This window comes from Typopeltis vanoorti, chromosome 10 (assembly GCF_054136105.1).
Source record: "Typopeltis vanoorti isolate ZY-2024b chromosome 10, IOZ_Tvanoo_1.0, whole genome shotgun sequence".
NCBI classification, from domain to species: domain Eukaryota; kingdom Metazoa; phylum Arthropoda; class Arachnida; order Uropygi; family Thelyphonidae; genus Typopeltis; species Typopeltis vanoorti.
The window spans coordinates 103,955,452-103,978,220 of NC_143558.1; the positions used below are offsets into that span (position 1 = coordinate 103,955,452).

Genomic DNA, 22,769 nt, shown 5'->3' on the forward strand with positions numbered 1-22,769 from the left:
TTCTGTCTTATTTCTCACTAAAAAGCACCGTTTTCTCCAAGTATTTTTTTGAGACTTTGCCCTGCTATTGAATACTGCTCTCACATTTGGAGTGGCCCTAAGAGCTCCCTCAAAATGCTTGACTCAATAGAGAGGAGAGCAATTAGACTTATTAATGACCCATCTCTTACCAACTCACTCCTCCTACTTTTGCACAGGTGTTTGGTTTATGCACTATGTGTATTCCATAATTATTTCCATGGCAAATGTTCATCTGAAATATTCATCAATAATTTGCCCAACTTAGTACTAAGCTCATTGGGACACATGCAGCTGCTGCTCAATATTCCTTCACAGTGCACTTTGAAACCCACTGAACAAGTTTCTTTTCCTTCTTCATCCTATGCTACTGCTGTATTGTGGAACAGTCCCCATCCTCCCCCTCCGATATGTTTCCCAAGGAATACAATATGCAGTTTTTTAAATCAAATGTAAAACAAGTTCCTCCTTTCCCAACTCACTACTCATATATGATAGTGGGTTGGGAAAGGAGGCCAATCTCTTGTGTATGGGCTCAACATTAAAAAAAAATCTTAGGTGGTATGGTCACTTATACAGAATGGGAAAGGAAAGATTAGCAACACAAGTGTTGCTAATCTTTCCTTTGGCAGGGAAAAGTCCTAGAGGAAGACCAAGATAGATGGATTGATACATTAAAAAGAGTCTTAAAAGACAGAAATAAAAGATCTGATAATATTGGAATCTTGACAGATAACAGATTAATTTGGAGGAAAATTGTTGATCAGGAGTTAGTAATGGTGTAACTCTTTCATGTTGTACTATCATAATTATCCTGTATGCTCCCTGATGGTACAAAACAGGAATTTGATGATGATAATGTAATCCTGATTAGTATTGCACCATAAAAGCATACCTTTATTAGTTCGAGGAAATGCTGGCTAGATGTCTAGATGGATTTTGCCTTACATCACTGTGTGAAACATGAAATATTGCTGCTTTGTTTATCGGATGCTTTATTGGATGCAGTTTGGATGATAGGCTACAGTGGCCTGCCAGACACTGTAGACTGTTAACCTTCCCTTAGGACATAAAGCAGTTCAGCAAGCTGACTGCTAGACATTACAAGACCAACTAGTGAATAATAATAGAAATTCCTGACCAACTAGTGAATAATAATAATGCAGTAGCTGCTTAGTCTCTCAGATCATGCCTAGTGGGATAGTCAGTAGACTGGGTGCATGTTTTTCATCTCTACCTTGCAAGCTCTTTCACTTCAACTACTCTCCAAAATTCAAGCTATCAAGTTGCCATATTAGTTCTATAACACTCTGGATCAAAAATGTGTCTCCTTGGAAAACAGTACTAAGAGAATAATAATAAACATTAAAAGTAACAAAAATCCAACTAAAAACAAAAAAAAAAAACCATGTCTGCATCCTCTTTATCTACCTTTGTGGTTCTTACTTGGCATAAATAATGTGCACCACCAAATCTGCACCTAGACATCTTAACATGCAACTTTTTATTTCTAGCAGAATCTCATTTGATGTTTCCTGCTGCTCACATTAGCTTTACTGCTACACTGTATGTCATTGCTTTCTTACAAGAGTGAAACTCAAGTAATTGTTGGATCTGACGTATCTTGTCAAAATTCAGTAAATGCCAAAACTTGAAACTCCTCATTTTGTTTCCTACTTTGCAAGCAAAAAAAAAAAAAAAAAAAAAAAAAAAAATCAAAGATTATTTATCTTTGAATTTATATTGTTTTTTTTCAGTTGACTACCTAAGCAGTGAATCTGTCTTGGGAATTTCACTGTTCACAACTGAAACTGGCTTCCCTCCATTTCCTGTTATCATGCTGGAAGGATGCTGAGATATTTGCTATTAGCAAAGATCCTTCACACATTTCCCATCTACATGTGAGAATTGTAGATAGCTCTCTTGCTACCCTTCCATGATCATGTCTTAAATAATTCTCTTTCTAGGAATGCTTTTGTGGCTAACTGTCTGACCAGTGCAGAATTATTATGTAATCATTTTGATCATGAAAATGATCCCATTGAAATCTTAATGGCACCATGTGAATGAACTATTCTAATTGTTATTTTCATTTATGTATGCATTTAGTTTTTATATCAATACCACATATGAGATTACAAAACCTACAAGAGTAATTAGCAAAACATACCAGGCAATAGATCTCTCTAATCACTTGTCTGTTTAATGACATGCAATTAGGGAGAAAAAAGGAAGAATCTGTTAATGTATTTCTTGAACAGCTGGAAGTTACAGTTGTTGAAGAAAATAGTGTGGAGAAGCTGTTCCACACAGATAGATAACGTGAAAGAGTAAGAAAGTTAATACGATAAGTTTGGAGCTAAACTGTATATGTTGACTAGCAGGTGCTCAATTTCTTATATGTATTTTGAAGCAGTTTAGGAGTAGACAGTTTGGTTGAATAGAACCTATGAAAATACCTATAAGAAAAGTCATAATGCAAAAATACCCAAGTTATAAAGTAGATTGTTGTCTGTTGAATAACATCAAGCATTCTTGATGTTTTTGTGTGCCATATGATATGCGAGAACACTATTCTGAGTTGGACATATTTGGGATTTATAAAGTGTTAGGAGTTATCCAGGCATGTTGTAATGCCATTATCTAGATATGTTAGAAATGAAAGCATGGAATGGCTAAAGTCTTCCAGTGTTAGACTAAAAGGGAGGTGAGTTTTTTGACCCTTTCAATTTGATGATTTTACCTAAGTTACCTCCTCTTTCTCTTCCATTTTGAGTGTACCATAGTAAAGCACTTCCACAAGCCTGCCACTATATAATGTACAGGACTGAATTTGATGGCAACATTTCAGGAGTTTGTCATTCGTGGCAAATGATACTACTACTACTACTTACTCAGCGTGATCATTTCTGGATGGAGTCTAAATTAAGCAGTATACAGAGCAATACCATGGCCACACTTGGGAGACTGAGTGCTCTCTGCATGAGAGTTATAAGCCTTTCCTCTCTCTCTCTCTCTACTATATGCTTCTTTTTTTCTTAGTTTCCACCATTAACGAAACTATGCTAAATAAAAGCGGGATTGTAGTTCATAAAAGATCTCCTACAAAGAAACACCAAAATGTGCCAATTAAAAATAAACCAAAAAATAAAATGCAGAATGCAGAAATTTGCTTTGAATCATGTTATTCCTGTAAAGGGTCATTGAAGTTATTTGGTCAAGACAAATATTTAACCTGAATAACTTGAACTGAGCATGCAAATAGGCAGTGATAAAAATTTTGTATATCTTACGCAGCTCAATTCAGAAAAATCAGCTTTGCACTCAGTCCTTAACTTGTCTGCAAAATTTAAGACTACTTCTTAAACTTTCCGTGTACATATCTAAATTCTAATGTCCATTCTGCCTTTTCACATTTTGGATGGCACAGGTGGCACATCATCAAAAAACTCAACAAGAAGGCTTTGATACTATTTTTATGCTTCACAACTGATCTCTCTTGCTCACTCACTCTCTCTCTCTCTGTAATCACTTTCTCATAGGTACTCTGTTTCTGAATTATATCTTTTCTGTAGAATATTCACAGTTATCTTTCTACTGAACTAGTTGCCACCATTATCATCTAAACATATTAGAATGTGAGCATCTATCAGTCAACATCCATACAAAGTTCAGCTTGAAGCTACTAAACTAACTCTTCTTCTTAAGTTTAATTGTCTACTTCTGGTCTTTGGAAAATCTTTTCTGTAATGCTCCCTACTTCAAGACTATTCTTCAATTGTTCGTGAAGCACATCAGTATGTTCCTTCTTTCTTCTGATCACTTGTCCAAATGTAATACTGTTGTTTTATAGGTTTTGTGACTTCTGGTGTTTGCAGTTAATTACAAAAAATTATACTTAACATTTCTTTTTTTTCCTCCATCATTTCCCCTCTCCATGTGAACCACCTGTTGGTGGTGGTGGTGGAGGATACCTACCAGTAATGGTACTGGCCCTTTTTCATTCTTTCTCGTTTTCTTTGCTTTTCTTCATGTGTTCCTCGCTGTACTTCTCCTGAGTCTTTTTTTAATATACTATCTTCCAGACTACCATCACTGGGATCCTACCCCTTGCCATGTAGTGCAACCTGAAAGGAGACATCCTGAAATGAGGTTGGCAAGATGGGTAGTCCTAGATGGAGCAGCCAGTATCATTCGGTGAGTGGGTTTGCATGCTAGGGTGTTGTAGTAAGCCTCCTTCCCCATGGTCTGGAGACAGGGCCTACGACTTGCTGTGGCATTTGTATGGCATCTGGGGAAACCCCGGCAGAATCTCGGCAACAACTTTATATCCTCCTTAATTTTTGATATTGAAAGAATAGCAAAAGAAACAGTGATGAAGCTTCTGTACCGAGAGCATAGAGCATTTAAAATCAGCCATTTTTTAAAGAGCAACTGAAGAAATCTTTTGCTATCTCTCCAGCACCATCTGCCTGATGGCATCCATTATTAGATGATAAAACTTCCATCTTCTGTGTATCTCCTTCTCTTACTATGCAACAGAATATTTACAGTGGAAGAGTTTCTGGACTCTTTGCATAAGTCTATTTTCATTGCTCTCCCAAAGCCACGCAAGAATCCAACCAGGCCAACTATTTTCATCTTATTGGTCTGATGAGCTATCTTTGTAAGGCCTTGTTAAAAATGGCAAATGCCAGCCTAAAGCAACAAACTTCTTTCCAACACACAATATGGTTTTCATAGACACCAGTCAACCTTGGACTGTTTGGTTCGTTAAGAAACATGTATAAGAAATGCTTTCCTGAAATGAGAACAAGTGGCTTCAGTGTTCTTCAACATGAGAAAAATTCTATGATACAGCCTGGAGATATGGCATATTAAAGGATCTGTTTAATCTTGATTTGAGGGGGATGCCTTACTGTTTTTATTAAGAACTTTCAATCCAGCCGTGTGTTCCAAGTCTGGGTGGATAGCATGTTATCTCGACCATATCGTCAAGCAGATAGGGTTCCTGAACAGCTTTCTCCCATGGTAGGCAGTTGCCTACTGCGGGAGAAATGACCATATGTAGGTCATTGAAAGACAACCTCATCAAGCAGTTGATCACATCTCTTCATGGTCTCTTTGTCATGGGTTCAGATTATTTGCGGAAAATCCATCTGTATACACTTCTACTGAAAATGCACTCTCGATCCTGATGCTGATTTAAGAATGCGGCAGGCTAGTATCCCCATAGTTCCAGAGGCCAAGTTTCTGGGACTCATTTTTGATAAAAAGCTCACTTTCTTTATACACACTTATCATTTTTGGGATAAGTGAAAAAAAACATTGAACATCCTCTGCACCTTATCCCATACCTAATTGGAGTACCGATTGATGTTCCTTGCTCTGCAATTATCTATCCTTCCAGACGTTTTTATATCATGTTTCCTTGGCTCAGTTGTTTTGTGTCTTTTCATCTTTCGCCCATGTCTCTGAGAATTAATTTTTGTTTTGAAATGCAATCTCATTGGCCAAAAGCTAGTATGTCTGATGTCCATCACAAGCTGGAGATTCAAATCCCACTATAGGTATGGATGTGTGTGTGATTGCCTTTAGGCCTATGGTACTCAAGTATTTATTATGCCACTTTGGCTTTACTAAGTCATTACTAACACCTTGTCAGAACAAGGTGTTAGTAATGACTAGTTTGTGTTCTCAACAGAGCTTCAGCAGCTACTTTGCATTATTTTTAACCTTGCTTTTTTTTTAAAAAAAATTTCCAGAACATTTCTGCAGGTTGTCAATTCATTTCTTACATTTATGTTGAGACAGCAGAGTAGGTATGAATTTAAGTCTCAACAAGATTGGACTTCTCATTTTACTCTAGGTCAGCTATCTTCTCTAATGACTTGCTTATTCTATGACTTGTATCTTCATTGTAACTATAGACTGTAATAAAATACTGAGTTGTATATGTAGTTTCATAACTTCTCGTAGACAGGCTTATACATTGGTTATGCATTTCTAAATCACTTAGGGAATTGAACAATGTAGATCCGAATATAAATTAAATTATACTTTAATAAATATCTCCGATATTTCGTCAACGTCACGTTGCCATTTTCAAAAGGAACTTACAAAAAAGGCACGTGCACGCAGGCACTACAACACAGTAATTGAGAATGAGGATATGAAGCTATCGTTCTCCTAGAAGTCCTGATGGTGCCCTCTAGCGGGCTAAGTAGGTGTTCTTGGCCATTGGCCTGAAGGTCTGCTGATGTATGCCTCCCAAATTTGGGGCCGTCGCATACAACCAAATTTGTTGAAGTTTGCAGAGTTTCTTAGGGCTGAGGCTGATTCCATAAATAGTCTTTCGAATTTGTATTTACTACGGTGTATTACTGTAGCTTTCTTCCACCGTATTCTGTGATGTGTATCCAGAGCATGGTCTGCAAGACCAGAATGGCCGTACTTGTGAAAATTTAATTTATAATCGGATCTACGTTGTTCAGTTCCCTAAGTGATTTAGAAAAGTTTCATAACTTATCCTTAAATATATCAATTTGCACTATAATTATATACTGTATTCCATGATTATGAGCTCTTATTATAATTATTGCTTTCAAAATTATTTAGTTGTGATTTTTCAATCATTCTCCATTACAGGAAAATCTGTTGCTTATTTATTCTCCAGTAAATCCCAAAAGATTCACACTGTATCCTGAAGTGGATGGAAGTTTAAATACTGTGTTCACTGCTCTTAACAGTGTCTCACTTGGGCAAACAAATTTTAGGTAATTTATTTATACAACTAGATAGTGTTTTTAGTATCACGTTGGGTAAAATTATAACAACTGATCATTTATTTTGACGAATTAGCATTATCTGAACTTAATGAGGTTACTTCCATCATACTATATCTAATATGTCTTCCCTGAAGAATACATTTCTCCATTTGATCTTTTACAGCTATTCCTTAACTAATTTTTCATAGATGGTCTCTTATTCTACATTTTTTTTTTTTTTTTTGCCTTGTTCAAAAAAAACCTTTGTCATGTCACATCTTTATTATGCCTTTGTGATAATTATATTTATTATAATCGTTTTGTGATATTACATCTTTGTCATAACTTTGTGAGATCACCTTGTGTCTTCCTAATGTTATTTTACTTATATTCTCTGTCTTTCCTTGTGATTCAAGGAATGGCATACATTCTAAGAAACTAATGCATATACCAAATCTGGCCTGATTATGCCTTATAGAATGAAAATTTTGCTTTCTTTTCGTTGAGTTTCTCATTATTTCAGTGATGATGATGATGATACTTTTGTATACCCTGACATCCTGTTCTGTTGCTTCCTCTGTTATTTGTAAGTCTTCTTTCATTACGTTTTTCTTCCAAGACTGTCTGTTGCTTAGATAATTTTTGCTCTCAAAGCCTAAATTGATGAAAATAATGTTTTGATTCCAGAACTAAATCCAAGTTTTCTTATCCCCTTTATTTTGTCTGTTTTGCTATGTAATTTGAATGATGATGGTCATCTTTGTGACTAACATGGAGATTCTCAGTATTTCTTCTTTTTTTTTGTGTAGATCTTTTAAATAATTGCTTTTCAGAGGTTCTTGCCACTTAAAAAGCAGCTGCATTAAATTTAGTCCAGATATTATATTGGACCAAACTGAAATGCAATTCTTTAGTTGGCATCCATGTCATCTGCTGATTTCTTCCACCTCCACTGTGACTCTGTTTACAAAACATTGTAAACCTTCAGTGCATTAATGCTATGGGTAGGCTAAGTATCCATAGCACTAATGGATACTTAGCATTAAGTATCCATAGTATTTATGGATACTTAGTGCTAAGTAAGTATCCATAAATATAAAAAATTCATAGTATTATGAATTTTTTGTATTTGCTATTCATTATTCACACTGATTTTATCATTAATCCAAATTGCTGATTAAAAGCAAAAATTGTGATACCAAGAGAGAGAGAGAGAGAGATCAATACATGTTTTCAACTGGAGATGAATTGGAAGGACAAGATAGCATGCAAGATAGAGAAAGAGTTTATAGAAATACTAAGAGATGCTTAAGCAGCATGTCATTGCAGTAACTCATAGGGGATGAATATGTTTCATCTGGTAATACCATCTGGGAATCTGTGTACAAATTAGGGAGCTTTTTCCCCTCTATTGGTAGACTTATTATGCAGTTTTAAATTGTGAGGTGACAAATTATATTAGATCTTTGAATTAAAAAGCATATATCTGAAACTGTAAGGCAGATGATTATGATAGACTGAAAAGGCAACTTTGAAGCAATGCTTTGGCATGAGAAACTGGACAGTTTCTGCTGAGTTAGGAGAATAACATGCATGGAAGTAAAATGGATTAATATAACTTTAAAGCAAAAATATATATTGTGAATCTCTCTCTCTTACTAGTAGAATGGTAATTACTAGTCCCTGGAGCAATATGAAAAGCTGGCTAGAATGGTTTAGAGCCATGATGAGGAAAGCAAAATTAGATTTCAAAAAGAAGTTAGCAGAGAGTAGTTTGCTAACTGCTTTTCAGGAGAATTAGCTATTCCCTTCACCAGCATGAGTAAGATTTCCTAATGACTGGAATAAAGAAACTGTAACCTTGTTATAAAACAAACACAGATTATTTTGTATCTCTGGAGAAGTCATTAAGGATTTGGAGAGGCTAGTGCCTAGAGGTTGAGAGGTGGTACATTTATCCTCTAAAGAAGATAGCATGGCTTTGTTAAGGCTAATGTTATATAATAGAATGACAAAAGAGTCAGAAAGGAGAATGGATAAACCATAATACTTTTAGATTTTTTCCAGGATTCCACTTGTGACATGGATTAGAGAGTGGCTGACTGCCAACTACCAGATATCAGGAAGTAGGTATCAATGTACTGTCTAAGAAAAGGATGGTGGCTAGTGCAATACATCTGTACTTAGGCCATTGTTTTGAAACATGTATATTTGTATATATATCTTCATATCACAAGAGAACATGCCTGGTGTTGTATAAGGAGGATGTCGGCAGGGGCATAAGGAGTGTGAGGGAGCTTAGTCACATATATAAAAATTCAACTGCATCTTTAAAATCAGGAACAGATAAGAAATTTCCTATAAAAATTGTAGCTAGACAGGAAGTTGCCATTTCACCTAAATTATTTACAACAGCCCTAGAAGAAATATCAGGTCAGAGCTCAGACAAGGGTGAGCAGTATTATAACAGCCATTAAAAGATCCAAATGGCAATGGGCAGGTCATATTACAAGGGATGGACACTTAGAAATGGACAAAGCTGATATCAGAATGGTATCCTAGAGATAGAAAGAGAGCTACAGGGAGGATGAGATTAAATATATGGCAGAAACCAATTGGCATAGAAAGGCTGAAGATAGGAATGAATTCAGGATTTTTGGGGAGGCCTTTGTCCAACAGCTGACAGAAAATGGCTGATTATGATATCTTTATTATATTGGAAATGGTCAAGAGGATATCACCAGTTACTTTGCTGATGATGAAAAGTTGGGAAGGGTTATAAGAGATCTTGCTCAGCTGATGTGTTTGTTGATAACTATTTGCAGATGATGTAAAACTGGGGAGAGTAATCAGGAATCAAGCAGATGTTGTGGCCTGACAGGAGATCTTGAATAGATTGTATGAGTGGGCACTAGTATGGAACATCAATTCAGTGTTGCCATATGTAAGGTTCTGAAATTCGGTAGGCAACAATGGGATGCAAAGTATACACTTGGCAGGAAATTTTTGAAGGAAGTTGAGTAGATAAGATACCTTGGAGTGATAGGTGGACAAGGTGGTGGTGAAATTCAGAGTTCATATTGCATAAGCTGTGAAGACATCAGATTATGGCAATGATGCAGAGGACCTGAACTTCTAGAAATAAAGAGTTCTGGATCCATTGTATAAGGTCTTGATCAGGCCTCGCATTGATTATTGGGCACAGATTTGGTTCTCTGGTTTTCATGGTGATGAGGATATAAGGGTCCTTACTTATAAGATTGCTTATATACAATCAGTCTCTCTTCCTCATCATCAACTGCTCTCAAACTCTCCATGATGTCACATTCACAAGAATGAAAGACCTTTCTGAAATGCTCATTAAATAATCTCAACTATATCAACATGTATAGAAGTTGTTCTTATGAAATTTTCTCCAATCATTGTCATCTTTCCATAATCTTTTTTTTTTTGCTGGCTATGTATCAAAAGAACTCATTCGGATTTTGTAGAAAGTTGGTAAAATGTATAGGTAAAATTTATAAGTTCTGCATTACTTCAACTTTGGCATCTCAGGGTCTAGTTCCCACTGACGAGATCTCAATAAAGGTCGAAACCAGTCTGGGTAGTGGCCCTTCCTTTAATGCACAGTATCATACATGTCCACAAGGAGATGTGCTTTGCATTATGGGAAACACTAAGGAAAGTGATCAGAGCTTACTCCACCTTTACCATGAGTTGCTTCAGACCTGAAAATATTTCAGGCACAAACTTGACTTACTTGCTTGTTTGCGTACTTGGGAAAAATGATTAAAACCAAGTTTATAAAATTGCTTGGTATCTTTAACATAAATCATTAGGATTTTTTTTTTTTTTTTTTTTTGGCTTCATTAGCTAACTGCTGTTCATACTGCATTTTTGCTACCCTTACCAACCAAGTCACTCTCCTTGCCTGTTCTTTGTATTCCTCATGGAAATGATTATTACCACTCCTATTTTGCTGCCTCCATAATGCCTTTTTCCTTATTTAACCTTCTGACCCTTGGAATACATTTAGACATTACTTCTACTAGATAGTTCTTGAATATCACACAAGCTGCATTGATCTCCTTTCCAGCCAACTCCTCATTTCCTGCTACACCTGCAAGCTGTCTGCTGAGCTTCTCATAATCACCAACCTTGTAATTCCACATATAACCTTTCCTCACAGAGGTCCTCACACTGCTGGCAACCACTCAGGTACTCACTTCATGGTCACTCTCACCAATTGGAGGGTGATTTAATGCCTCATTTATAATTACATACTGTGATGAGATCAAATCCAAGACCCTCAATCCTAGTGTGCTCTCTGATACATAGTGCATGAAGTAGTTCTTCTACCTCATGCAATATGTAATTAAGAAAATGAGTTTTTTGAGATCTCAAGAAACTCATTTTCTTAATTCCAGTTGCTATCTGATCATCTCAGTTTATATTGCCATAATGTGAATCACCCTTTTCTTATTTGCTTGGCTAATTTGAGTATACATTTCAGGTCACTGCCATCCACATTACCAGGTCTATAACAACAACGGACTGAGTATTTCATTCTATTCACCTCTGTCTCATACCATACTGACTCAAAACCACTGGTACTATTTCCCCTCTTGCATGTCTACCTTGTATTGGCATAACTCTTTCTTTATCGTCAATAGCACTCTCCCTCCCTTTTTACTTTATCTTCACAAAACACATCATACCCTTCTGTATCTATTCCTGTCAGGATGTCATCCTCATTCAACCATGTCTCATTTATTCCAACAAATCTTGGGTGAACAGACCCAATTAATGCAACCAACAATTTCATTTGCCTTGTTTCTTACACTTCTAGCAATTTTATACAAACATAAGTGCTCATTCCTGGATCTATAGCAAATTTTACTGATACCACTTATTAGATGTGATTTCTCAATACTTAACTCAAGCCATTTCTTTTTCTTGGAGCATCATCCTTTCTCTTGCTGTATTCCCTGTTTGTCTTGCACACTTGTTCTCTCATCTAATATACCCACTTCTTCATTCATAACCACCACTTCAATCTCTCCTTTCTTACTATCCTGCTCTTTCACATCACTTCTTACTTGATTAGGTTCATTCTCTGCACTCATTACTCTCCCTTCCAAACAGCAGTATCTCCATTTGAATCACACTAAAACCATTAAAATGCAGTCTATCACTCTTATATAGTTCAATTCATCCTTCAAACTCATTCTACACATTAACAGACTGTACTCCTTTCTCCTCACACATTTTCGTTAACTTATCATTCACAGTCTTTGCTCTCCACTTCATTTTATCACTGTCATACCTGGGCAACACACTGACTACCTTTCTTATCACACTATTATCTTTTATCCTTCTCAATAACCTTGTGATGTCCAATCTTATGTGTTCCTTGTTTCCATTCAAGTCATTTGTCCCTATTACCACTACCAACTCTTTTGCTTGTTTGCTCCTCATATCCATATCCTTATATCTCCCATATTTTCATAATGTGCAATATACTAGCATTTTGTAAATAATGATTGTTGTGTCTATAAAACACAAACACGCACATGCATGCACCTATGTTACTATGGAAAAGTGTATTCTGATTATTACAATGTTGCTGGGTGAAAGATTATTATTCTTAGAGATTAAAAAAAAAAGATAAATATAAATATCTAAATTAGAAAGGTAATAATAAATATACAAGCACATTGTACAGATTGATTTACTTGCTATACAACCAGTCTGTATACTTGTAATTCATGCCATGCCCAATAAATTATGTGACTAACTATACTTCATTATTTGCTGGATTTGCATGTCCTTTTTGTCATTTACTAAGCTAACAATATATGCACATAATTTATTATTGGTTACCTATTTTCTGAAACAAATCCCCCCCCCCTTTTTTTTTCTTCTTTCATATCATGCCCATCATAAAGCACATATGCATGACTGCCGATTTTAAAATGATATATATATTCTATACCATAGTAATTATTGCACCTCCCCATATTATTGCAACTGTAAATTATTAGATATATATTTATCTAATATTTTCTGGAACAAATCTGTGTATTTCTGCCTATCCTTTCCTTAGACATGCCAGTCATGTGCAGATATTTCACATCTCTTTAATGCATGTCGAAATATAATTAATACATCTGCAGAAATATAAACATTACTTAAAATTATAATAACGGAATTAACTCACGTAAAATATTATTTATTAGTAGAATTTTTGCCTGAGTATCAAAGGCATTTTCAATACATGTAAAAAGGCTAATTAAAATAACTGACCATTCCAAAGGGCACCACCTAAGTAGCTCATGTAAGATAGCTAAACAAGTTATTGCAGATTAGGTTCATTAAGTTTCCTAACTTATTTAAAAAAAAAACAACAACCGTATACATATATAGATAAAATTAAAAAGTTAGGAAAGATTAGCTGAATTAAAGAGTACTATCTCCCATAAAGGGGATAGATGTAGACCATCGGATCTGTTTAAGTTGGGCAAGTGAAGTAAAGTTTCATGTTTCTTTATAAAGCCGTTCAATGTCTAGCATTGATTACGTGCTCTGCAAGTCCAGACTGTTCAGGTTCAAGGTATTGAATATACGACTTGTGTTCTTCTAATCGAATAAAAGCAGATCTTCCCATTTGTCCGATCGGCACCTTTCTCACTTCTCCTTTGGAGAAGTGAGAAAGGTGGCGATTTTTCTGATTGTAAAGGCAACAAAAATATTTAGTGGTTTTAAGACTTTTGCTATGCATTCACTAATCCCTTGCACATAAGGGATATGATTACACGTTATTTCTTCTGTACTTGGAGAGGAAGATATATCAAAACTACTTAAAGCTGTTTTGATGAAAGAATTTTTATATCTATTAGATTGAAAAGAGGAAATAATATATTGCAATTCTGTGTGGGCCCGATGAACCAGTGTTTTAATAGTTCTGCCTTTTGACTGGGATGGTGATGAGATTCAGCATGGATATAATGGCCTGTATGAGTCTCCTTCCTATAGACTGAGAAATGTGGGCTACCATCTGGTTGGCGAAGAATTAAAAGGTCTGAAAAGACTAACTGCTTATTTATTTCTTCTTCTAGGGTGAACTGGATCCTTGGATGAATTGCATTTAATTTAGTGAGAAATTCTGATGTAATTAATCAGACGAGTCTTTCCAGATAGCAAAAATGTCATCTACATATCTGAACCAATGAGTAGGTCTAGGTGAAATGTTGTCAAAAATATGTTGTTCAAAGTGCTCAGTATAGAAGTTGGCAATAGTAGGAGAAATAGGATTGCCCATTGCTGTTCCTTCAGTTTGTTAACATAACTTGTTTTTAAAGGAAAAATAACCAGAATGCATTAAAAAATCGAATATTTTAACAATATCTGAAGGAAATTCTTGTTATAGTAATTCAATGGTGTCAGATATTGGTAAATAATGAAACAACATCTAAACTAATCATAATATCTGAAACATCCAGATGAAGACCCGAAGTTTTATTTTTGAAATCCAATGAATTTTTTATATATGTAGTGGTTCTTCTAGTTGAAGAAGTGAGTAAATTTGATAAAAATTTTGAAATTTTATTAGTGTGACAACCTATACAGTCTACCACTGGTCTTAACAGAATGCATGGTTTATGAACTTTTGGAAGCCCATACAATCTAGGTGGACTTTGTTTTAAAAACTTAAAACAAAGAGGTTTTAAGTTTTTTCTTTTAATTTTCATCCCATATAGATACATTATCTATAAGAGAATTAAGTCTTTTTAATTGACTACCGGTAGGATCCGATGTGAAGGGCCTGTAAGTTTAATAGTTGCAGAGCAGTAGAGACATTTTTCTCTCATATTCTCTTCTGTCTTGAATAACTACAGCCTTCCCTTTGTCAGCTTTCATAATAATTAAATTATTATTATTTTTCAGTAATTTCAGTGCTTTTAATTCTGAGTAAGAAAGATTTGGATGAGAAGGCTTGGCATTAAAAAGAATTTTTGCACATTTAAAACGTGTCTTGTTAGCTGTTACCTCTGTCTATGCTATGAAAAAAATCCATCAGGGGTACCTTATTCGGAGCAGTGGCAAAATTATATCCTTTTGATAATACAAGACATTCACTGTCTGTTAGTGGAAGACTGGAAACATTGATAACTACTTTATCTGTATTACAGACATTAGTAACAGATCTAGGGAGACTCACCAATGCATCAAACTTATGCTTTAACTTATCATGAGACACATTAAAAAGCTTTACATATGAAGTTGATGATATGTGCAAAATAGTGTTAAAAGTTTCAGCCACTAATACTGTTTGTGGAGCATTCTTGATATCAACAATTTCTCATTTTTTAAATAACGAAACCTGTGGTGTGTTCATAATTAGAAGAAACACACGTATAAACCACAGTGAAAATTATTTAATTGTAAATATTTCATCCTAAGTATCTTAGGACATCATCAGTACAGTATTTAAACAAAAATTAGGAATAACATACAGTTAGGGCGCATGATTACAATAGAATCTCATGAAAATGTGCATAACGTGCTAAAGTAGTACAAAAAAAAAAAAAAAAAAAAACGTTAATTATTTAACACAGTTTTGTATGATAATTTCCCATACTTTAGGAATAGTAAGAACGTCGTTGCGGTTTAGGTTTGGTCTGTGTAGTAGGGCTTCAGAACTTTCTTTGTATAAACATTCATGTTTAAATAAAGATCTATGTAAAAGTTTAGCCTTTTCCCAATGGATCCTATGGTTTGGATTTTCATTTCCGTGTTGAGAGAGGCCAGATTTCTGCGGTTTAAGAAGACGAATGTGGTCTTGATGTTCCGAGATGCATTTCTGAACAGACCTACCTGTCTGTCCAAAGTAAGATAATTTGCATGAGCATGGAATCTCATAAACACCAGGTAACATCAAGGGTGAGAATTTGTCCTTAGGAGAAGGTAATAAGTTGTAAATTTGGTTGATAGGTTTGTAAGTAGTGGCAAAATTGTATTTCTTCATAATTTTAGAAAGACGTTCTGAGATGCCTTTAACGTAAGGTATGGGAATCCTATGCACTTCTTCCTGTCTGGTTTGATGTATGCAGAAGTGAGTGATGATTTTTTGAGTTGTTTTGGGATTATATCCATTTAGGATGGCTGTATTTTTGATAACTTCTAATTCCTGGTTTAAAGATTCTTCAGAGGAGCAGAATTTGTGTGCTCTGGAAACTAGTGATTTAATAATGCCAGATTTCTGTGATGGATGATGAGCAGAAGAATTGTGAATGTAGCGACCTGAGAATGTAGGCTTGCAAAAGACGGAAGTGGCGATGGAACCGTCTTCTTTTCTTTTGATGTGTAAATCCAAAAAAGAGATACCCTGTGGAGATTCTTTTTCTAACGTAAAGTTGATGCGATGATGAAGAAGGTTAATTTTATCTAGAAACAGTTGTAATTCAGGTTCGGGATGATTCCATACTGCAATCTCCTTTATCACCAAACCTAGCAAATTTGTTTCTAGAACACCTTGAGGAAAAAATATTCACTTTTGAACCCAAACCAAAAATTTGGCTAAGATATGTCGATGACGTATTTGCAGTATGGAATCATCCCGAACCTGAATTACAACTGTTTCTAGATAAAATTAACCTTCTTCATCATTGCATCAACTTTACGTTAGAAAAAGAATCTCCACAGGGTATCTCTTTTTTGGATTTACACATCAAAAGAAAAGAAGACTGTTTCATCGCCACTTCCGTCTTTCGCAAGCCTACATTCTCAGGTCGCTACATTCACAATTCTTCTGCTCATCATCCATCTCAGAAATCTGGCATTATTAAATCACTAGTTTCCAGAGCACACAAATTCTGCTCCTCTGAAGAATCTTTAAACCAGGAATTAGAAGTTATCAAAAATACAGCCATCCTAAATGGATATAATCCCAAAACAACTCAAAAAATCATCACTCACTTCTGCATACATCAAACCAGAGACAGGAAGAAGTGCATAGGATTCCCATACCTTACGTTAAAGGCATCTCAGAACATCTTTCTAAAATTATGAAGAAATACAATTTTGCCACTACTTACAAACCTATCAACCAAATTTACAACTTATTACCTTCTCCTAAGGACAAATTCTCACCCTTGATGTTACCTGGTGTTTATGAGATTCCATGCTCATGCAAATTATCCTACTTTGGACAGACAGGTAGGTCTGTTCAGAAACGCATCTCGGAACATCAAGACCACATTCGTCTTCTTAAACCGCAGAAATCTGGCCTCTCTCAACATGGAAATGAAAATCCAAACCATAGGATCCATTGGGAAAAGGCTAAACTTTTACATAGATCTTTATTTAAACATGAACGTTTATACAAAGAAAGTTCTGAAGCCCTACTACACAGACCAAACCTAAACCGCAACGACGTTCTTACTATTCCTAAAGTATGGGAAATTATCATACAAAACTGTGTTAAATAATTAACGTTTTTTTTTTTTTTTTTTTTTTTGTACTACTTTAGCACATTATGCACATTTTCATGAGATTCTATTGTAATCATGCGCCCTAACTGTATGTTATTCCTAATTTTTGTTTAAATACTGTACTGATGATGTCCTAAGATACTTAGGATGAAATATTTACAATGAAATAATTTTCACTGTGGTTTATACGTGTGTTTCTTCTAATTAACAATTTCTCTGTTTAAGATGGCGAGCAATTTTTTTGCTTCTTGTAGCTGATAATTTAGAAGTGACCTACTGGCCTTTACATAAATCCGATGAGCTCTTTGAGATTTAAAACTTTCTTTTAATTTTTAGCAGGTAGGAATAACCTGATCTGTCTCACATCACTTAGGAATATTATTCCCTTTGCTTTACTAATACTTTACCGTATCTAGCACACTGTTTGGAAGTAGACTCTCCCTAAAGTCTCGATATATGTTTTGTGATAATAATACTATCAGTAGCCATATTGCTTAAAATTATGATAATGGAATTAACTCACATAAAATATTATTTATTAGTAGAATTTCCTTACTGAAACAAATATAAACATGTAAATAAATATCGAATTTCTCTTTCAGTCATTTATATATGTTGAAAGCAAAAAATGTTTTATCTTTTACACAGCTTTGATTTCTCTGAAAAACATGTACTTTTCAAAGAAACCAAAGAGGAAAATACGATGTTATGCAATTTATCTGGTGCCGGACGTGAACATGTTAATTACATTTTAGCAATGAAACAGAATCAAGCAGCAGGAAATTTGTTCTGTAATGAGACATTGATTTATAGAAATTTCAGACTTTTGCTTTTTTGTCAACAGGTTTGTACCAGACCATTATCCTTCTCGACAGCAGCAGCCCATACACAAGACAGTAGTCACCTTTAGTCATCTGAATACTCATTTTGTTCAAGGATTGAAGTATGCAGTAAAGCAGATAGGTGGAATTCGAGTATTTCTTTTTTTATTTGCTGTAGTAAGTCAAATGTGATATTTTACAGCCTGTTCATGCAGTTTAATTAAATAGTTTTATGTGTATAGCTTCATATGTGTTATTAGTGAGGTCTGTAATAATAATACTGGTTGAACTTTCTCTGAAGTGATTTAATCCAGGGTTTTGTACATTTTCAAGTTTTCATGTATTCTTGTAATTATGTAGTGCCAGCTAAATATAGAAGCTATAAAAAATTGTCTGTTTCCAGAGTTAACTTAGTTGCATATTCTGTTCCTAATCAGTTTGTCAAATGTGTGTACATTATATGCATAACAAATTTATGTATATAATATATACACATTTGATCATTTACAAGTTTGCATTAAGATGAGGATTTGTAATTTTTAAAAGCCCTTTTAAAAGAATTATCAATAGTTGTATCACAACTATTGATAATTCTAGGTAGAACTAGTAACACATGTAGAGGGTGAATACTTCAATCTCCTGCAACGTATAGTCTGTGAAAAATGATATGTTTAGATATTAATTGTTAGCAGTACATTATAACTTTAGTGTAATTTTAACCTTCATTTAGTCTGCTTTAGTTGTGATTGAGTGGCATGTTTTTGTTTGGAAGTTTGGAATTTTTAATCAATTTGAAGCACTTTTTTGGTATATCAGTTAATGGAGACAAAAATGGCAGTAAGAACAAGGTCATCCAGATGCATAGCGCTAAAATCAAGTGGGTTGAGTGGTGTGGATTTTGTCAAGATGGCTTGTTATCAGAAATGTAATATGCTTGTATGGGTGAATAATGTGGCAGATGTCTTTGTTGAGAGCTTATACAAGAGCTGTGTGAGAGAGAGAGGGTCTGCAGAAAGTGTGATATGTTAATAGATTTCACTGATTGGAATGAAAGTCAGTAAGTGGAGGTGAAGAATAGCAGGCAGAATCATTAATGGATGTAAGATTAAGAATGCTAGCCAGAAGAGTGAGCATGAAAGTGAGTGTCGAGAATGTGATTGTGAATATGAAAATGATTAAAAAATGAAAACAGGGTGTAATTACAGAAGTGGAAGTGTACCTGACTGATAAAGCAAGAGCTGGTGAACTATGAAAATAGAATGTCTGACTGACAAAACAATAGTAGAAGCAATTGCTGGAATGCAAGAGTTGAAGAATGAAATGAGTAATGTTCAGAATAAAATGAGACGTATGTGGATACAAATAGAAGAGTGTGAAAGAATAAAATGAAAGATGGTGATGAGAAAGAAGTAGCAAATCATTCAAGAATGTTACTCTGTGGAGATTCTATCATAAAATGTGTGGTCGATGAGATCAAATTTTATGTTTTAGCAATGGGATGTTAGCAGAAAACTGTAAAGAGAAAGGAGTGCAATTTATAAATGTGTAGAATGAGTTTAAGGGACGAATCGAACTGTATAGGAGTGATGGATTGCATCTAAATGGTTTTGGAAAGGTTCCTGGGATGAAGTGTAATGAGTGATGCAAACAAGGTATAAGTCAAAGATGATATGAATGAGTAGGAGTGTGGACTAGGTAAGACTAATGCAGTTGTGAATGGAGAAGGTAATGTGAGAACAGGAATGCAAGTTGAACAGGGAAGTCAGGGGAAGACACTGTAAGCACAGTGGATTCTGAAAGTTGTAATGAATGTATATATGTGGATGGTCAGCATAGGAATAGAACAACCAGGAATACATGGATGCAGTGGGGGGGGGGGGGGTCTTGGGAGTTATGTGGAGTAGAAAGTGAGCAGACAGGATCAGGTGAGGAGAAGTCACAGATGGAGGGCAGCATGAGTAGGACTGGTTATAGACAAGAAATAAACTATTATGCTTATTTATGAATGCAAGGACTATCAGAAATAAGGGAGATGAATTGGTGTTGAGCTTATCTGCCTAAAAATAGTTGGAATAAGTGAAATATGTTTGGATGAGAATGACATCTTGACAGGAATAGAAATGTAGGGATATGATGTTTTTTGTGAAATAGAAAGGCGAGAAGGGAGGGGGAATACTGCTGCTGATAACAGGTGAATTTTGTCCCCACAAGGTTGAGATATAAGGAGAAAAAAGTGGCATTTGTTTTGGTGTTGCAACAGGCCAGGGAATATGGACTTTGTGAGCAAGTGAAGGGTGATTATTATGGGTGATTTCAGTTATGGCAATATTGATTGGAATGAAGAGATAGCATCAAGGGATAAGGAGAGGGAATTTCTCAAGTTCTTAAGAAACAACAATCTTAGGAGAGCACGTGATGTTCTAATCTTCCCCCAGTTCTAATCTTCTCCCTGTTGCTGAGAGTGACAATGAAGTGATCACCTGGGTTATAGCCAGTCACATGAGAACCTCTACCCATCCATCTGTTCATTGGACATCAATAGATGCCATATTGTCATTCAGATGCTCGCTGATGTGCTACACCAGTCTTTGCCATGTGGTCCTGTTGTATGCGTTACTGGAGGCTTCAGCTATCTGAAGATCAATCCATCCATCTCACACAACCCATCCATCTCATTGACAGTCTACCCCTTCCTCTTTTTCCAGGAATTTTATATTCTGTTACTGTTCTAAGAAATCCTTCTTCCATCCTTTCGGTGTGTCCAAAGTATTTCACTTTCCTTTGTCTTTAAGGAGCCTTAAAGTTTTACTTATCCTTTCTAGCACCCATCCATTTGTCTGCTTTTCAGTATATGATATCGTCAACAGCCTTCTGTAACATCACATCTCAAAAGTGGCTGTCCTTTTCTTATTAGAGTTCTTTAGGTTCCAAGTCTCACATCCATAGGTTGCTGTTGGAAAAATAGCTACATTCAAAATCCTCAAGTTTATTCCCATGGAGATAGATCCTCATGGAACTATATGTGGAGCTACAAGACTGATGATTAGCATGGAAAGAGGAGTTGAGTAGGAAGGATATAGATGCTGCCTGGATATTGATCAAAAGCTGTTAAACAGCAGCAATGTCTAAGTGTATTCCAAAGGTGAAAAGGCTAAACAAGGTAGGAGTAAAATGGATGAATGAAGAAATTAAGCATGAAATCTGGAAGAAGGTACTGTGGAGGCAATACAAGATGAATGTTGGTAATGATGAGTTTGCATGAAGAGTACAAAGAGCAGGCCAGGAAGGGGACTCAGTTGATAAAGGCAGCAAAAGTGCAGAATGCAAAGAAATTAACCAATCATGCTAAGAAAAAATTCCTAGTGAGTTCTTTTGATATGTAGCAAGTAGAAGGGAGAAAATGACTATGGAAGGATGCTAGTTGATAACTTTAGCAGATTGGTAACCAATGCGAGGATATAGTTGAAGTTTTGTATGAGCAGTTTATTGGTATTTCATCTTCATGAAGGCAACATGATGAGAAGCTGGAGTGTAGAGGATATGGTGAGGGAGGGAGGGACTGATGGCATATGAGCAGATAGTGTATGAGGAGTTAAGTAAACCTGATGTTAATAAGGCAATAGGACTTCACAATATATGACCACATTTCTTGAGGGAATGCTCTGGGCAGGTATTGGCACCTATGGCACACTTATCTAACATGAGTCTTGCAACAGCGAGGAGGAGGGGGGGGGAGTCCCAAAAGGAATGGAAGGTGAAAAAAATCGTTCCACTTTACAAAGAGGAGGGATAAGAAATTATAGGCCAATCTATGTTTCTGCATTGGGTGTTAAGGTTTCGAGAAGTTGGTGATGACTAGGATTCAGAAGTTGATTGATAATAGCAGTATTCTTTATGATAGTTACCATGGATTTGTCAGGGGGAGGTTATGTTTTAGCAATCTGCTTATGTATTTTTTCACATTGCATTATGAGAATGCAATGTGAAAAATTCACTGGATAAAGAGATGCATATATGGTAGTGTACTTTACTTTTCAAAGGACTTTGATAGGCTGCCACATTCAAATTTAGCTAATAGCTAAATTGAAGCTGATGGGATTAGACAACAGACTAGTAAGTTATGTTAAAGATACCAAGCTATTTTAAATATAAACCTGGTTTTTTTACTCCATTTCCCAAGTCAGCAAACAACAGACAAGTCAGTCAAGTTTGCGCCTGCAAGTCTAGCTGACCCTGCACGTTGTGCAAGTCAAGGCAACTCGTGGTAAAGGCAGAATAAGCTCTGATCACTATTCTTAATATTTACCCTTAATGCAAAGCACATCTCCTGGAGGAGAAATATGATGCTATGTATTAAAGGCAAGGGACCACTACCCAGACCGGTTTCGACCTTTATTGAGGTCTCGTCAGTGGGAGCCAGGCTAAGAGTTGCCTTACCACGAGTTGCATTGACTTGCACTATGTGCAGGGTCAGCTGGACTTGCATCACTTGCAGGCGCAAACTTGACTGACTTGTCTGTTTGCTTACTTGGGAAATGGAGTAAAAAACCACTTTTATATTTAAAATAGTTTGGTATCTTTAACATATATTATACCCAAGGTAAAAAACTTTCTACATCTATCTCTCATCCTGAGATTTTTATTTAATAAGGTTAAAGCACCTTATGGTA

At 35.6% G+C, this 22,769-nt stretch overlaps 1 protein-coding gene across 4 annotated transcripts in view; it reads left to right on the plus strand.

Moving 5' to 3' along the window:
• mv (lysosomal-trafficking regulator mauve) overlaps positions 1-22,769 on the plus strand; it is a 1,073,830-nt gene that overhangs the window by 25,369 nt on the left and 1,025,692 nt on the right. For all 4 annotated transcript variants that reach the window (XM_090399251.1, XM_090399254.1, XM_090399252.1 and 1 more), the window contains exons 4-5: positions 6,667-6,794; positions 18,123-18,276. In XM_090399251.1, coding sequence (XP_090255377.1) covers positions 6,667-6,794; positions 18,123-18,276 — 282 coding nt within the window. The remainder of the gene's footprint in view (positions 1-6,666; positions 6,795-18,122; positions 18,277-22,769) is intronic.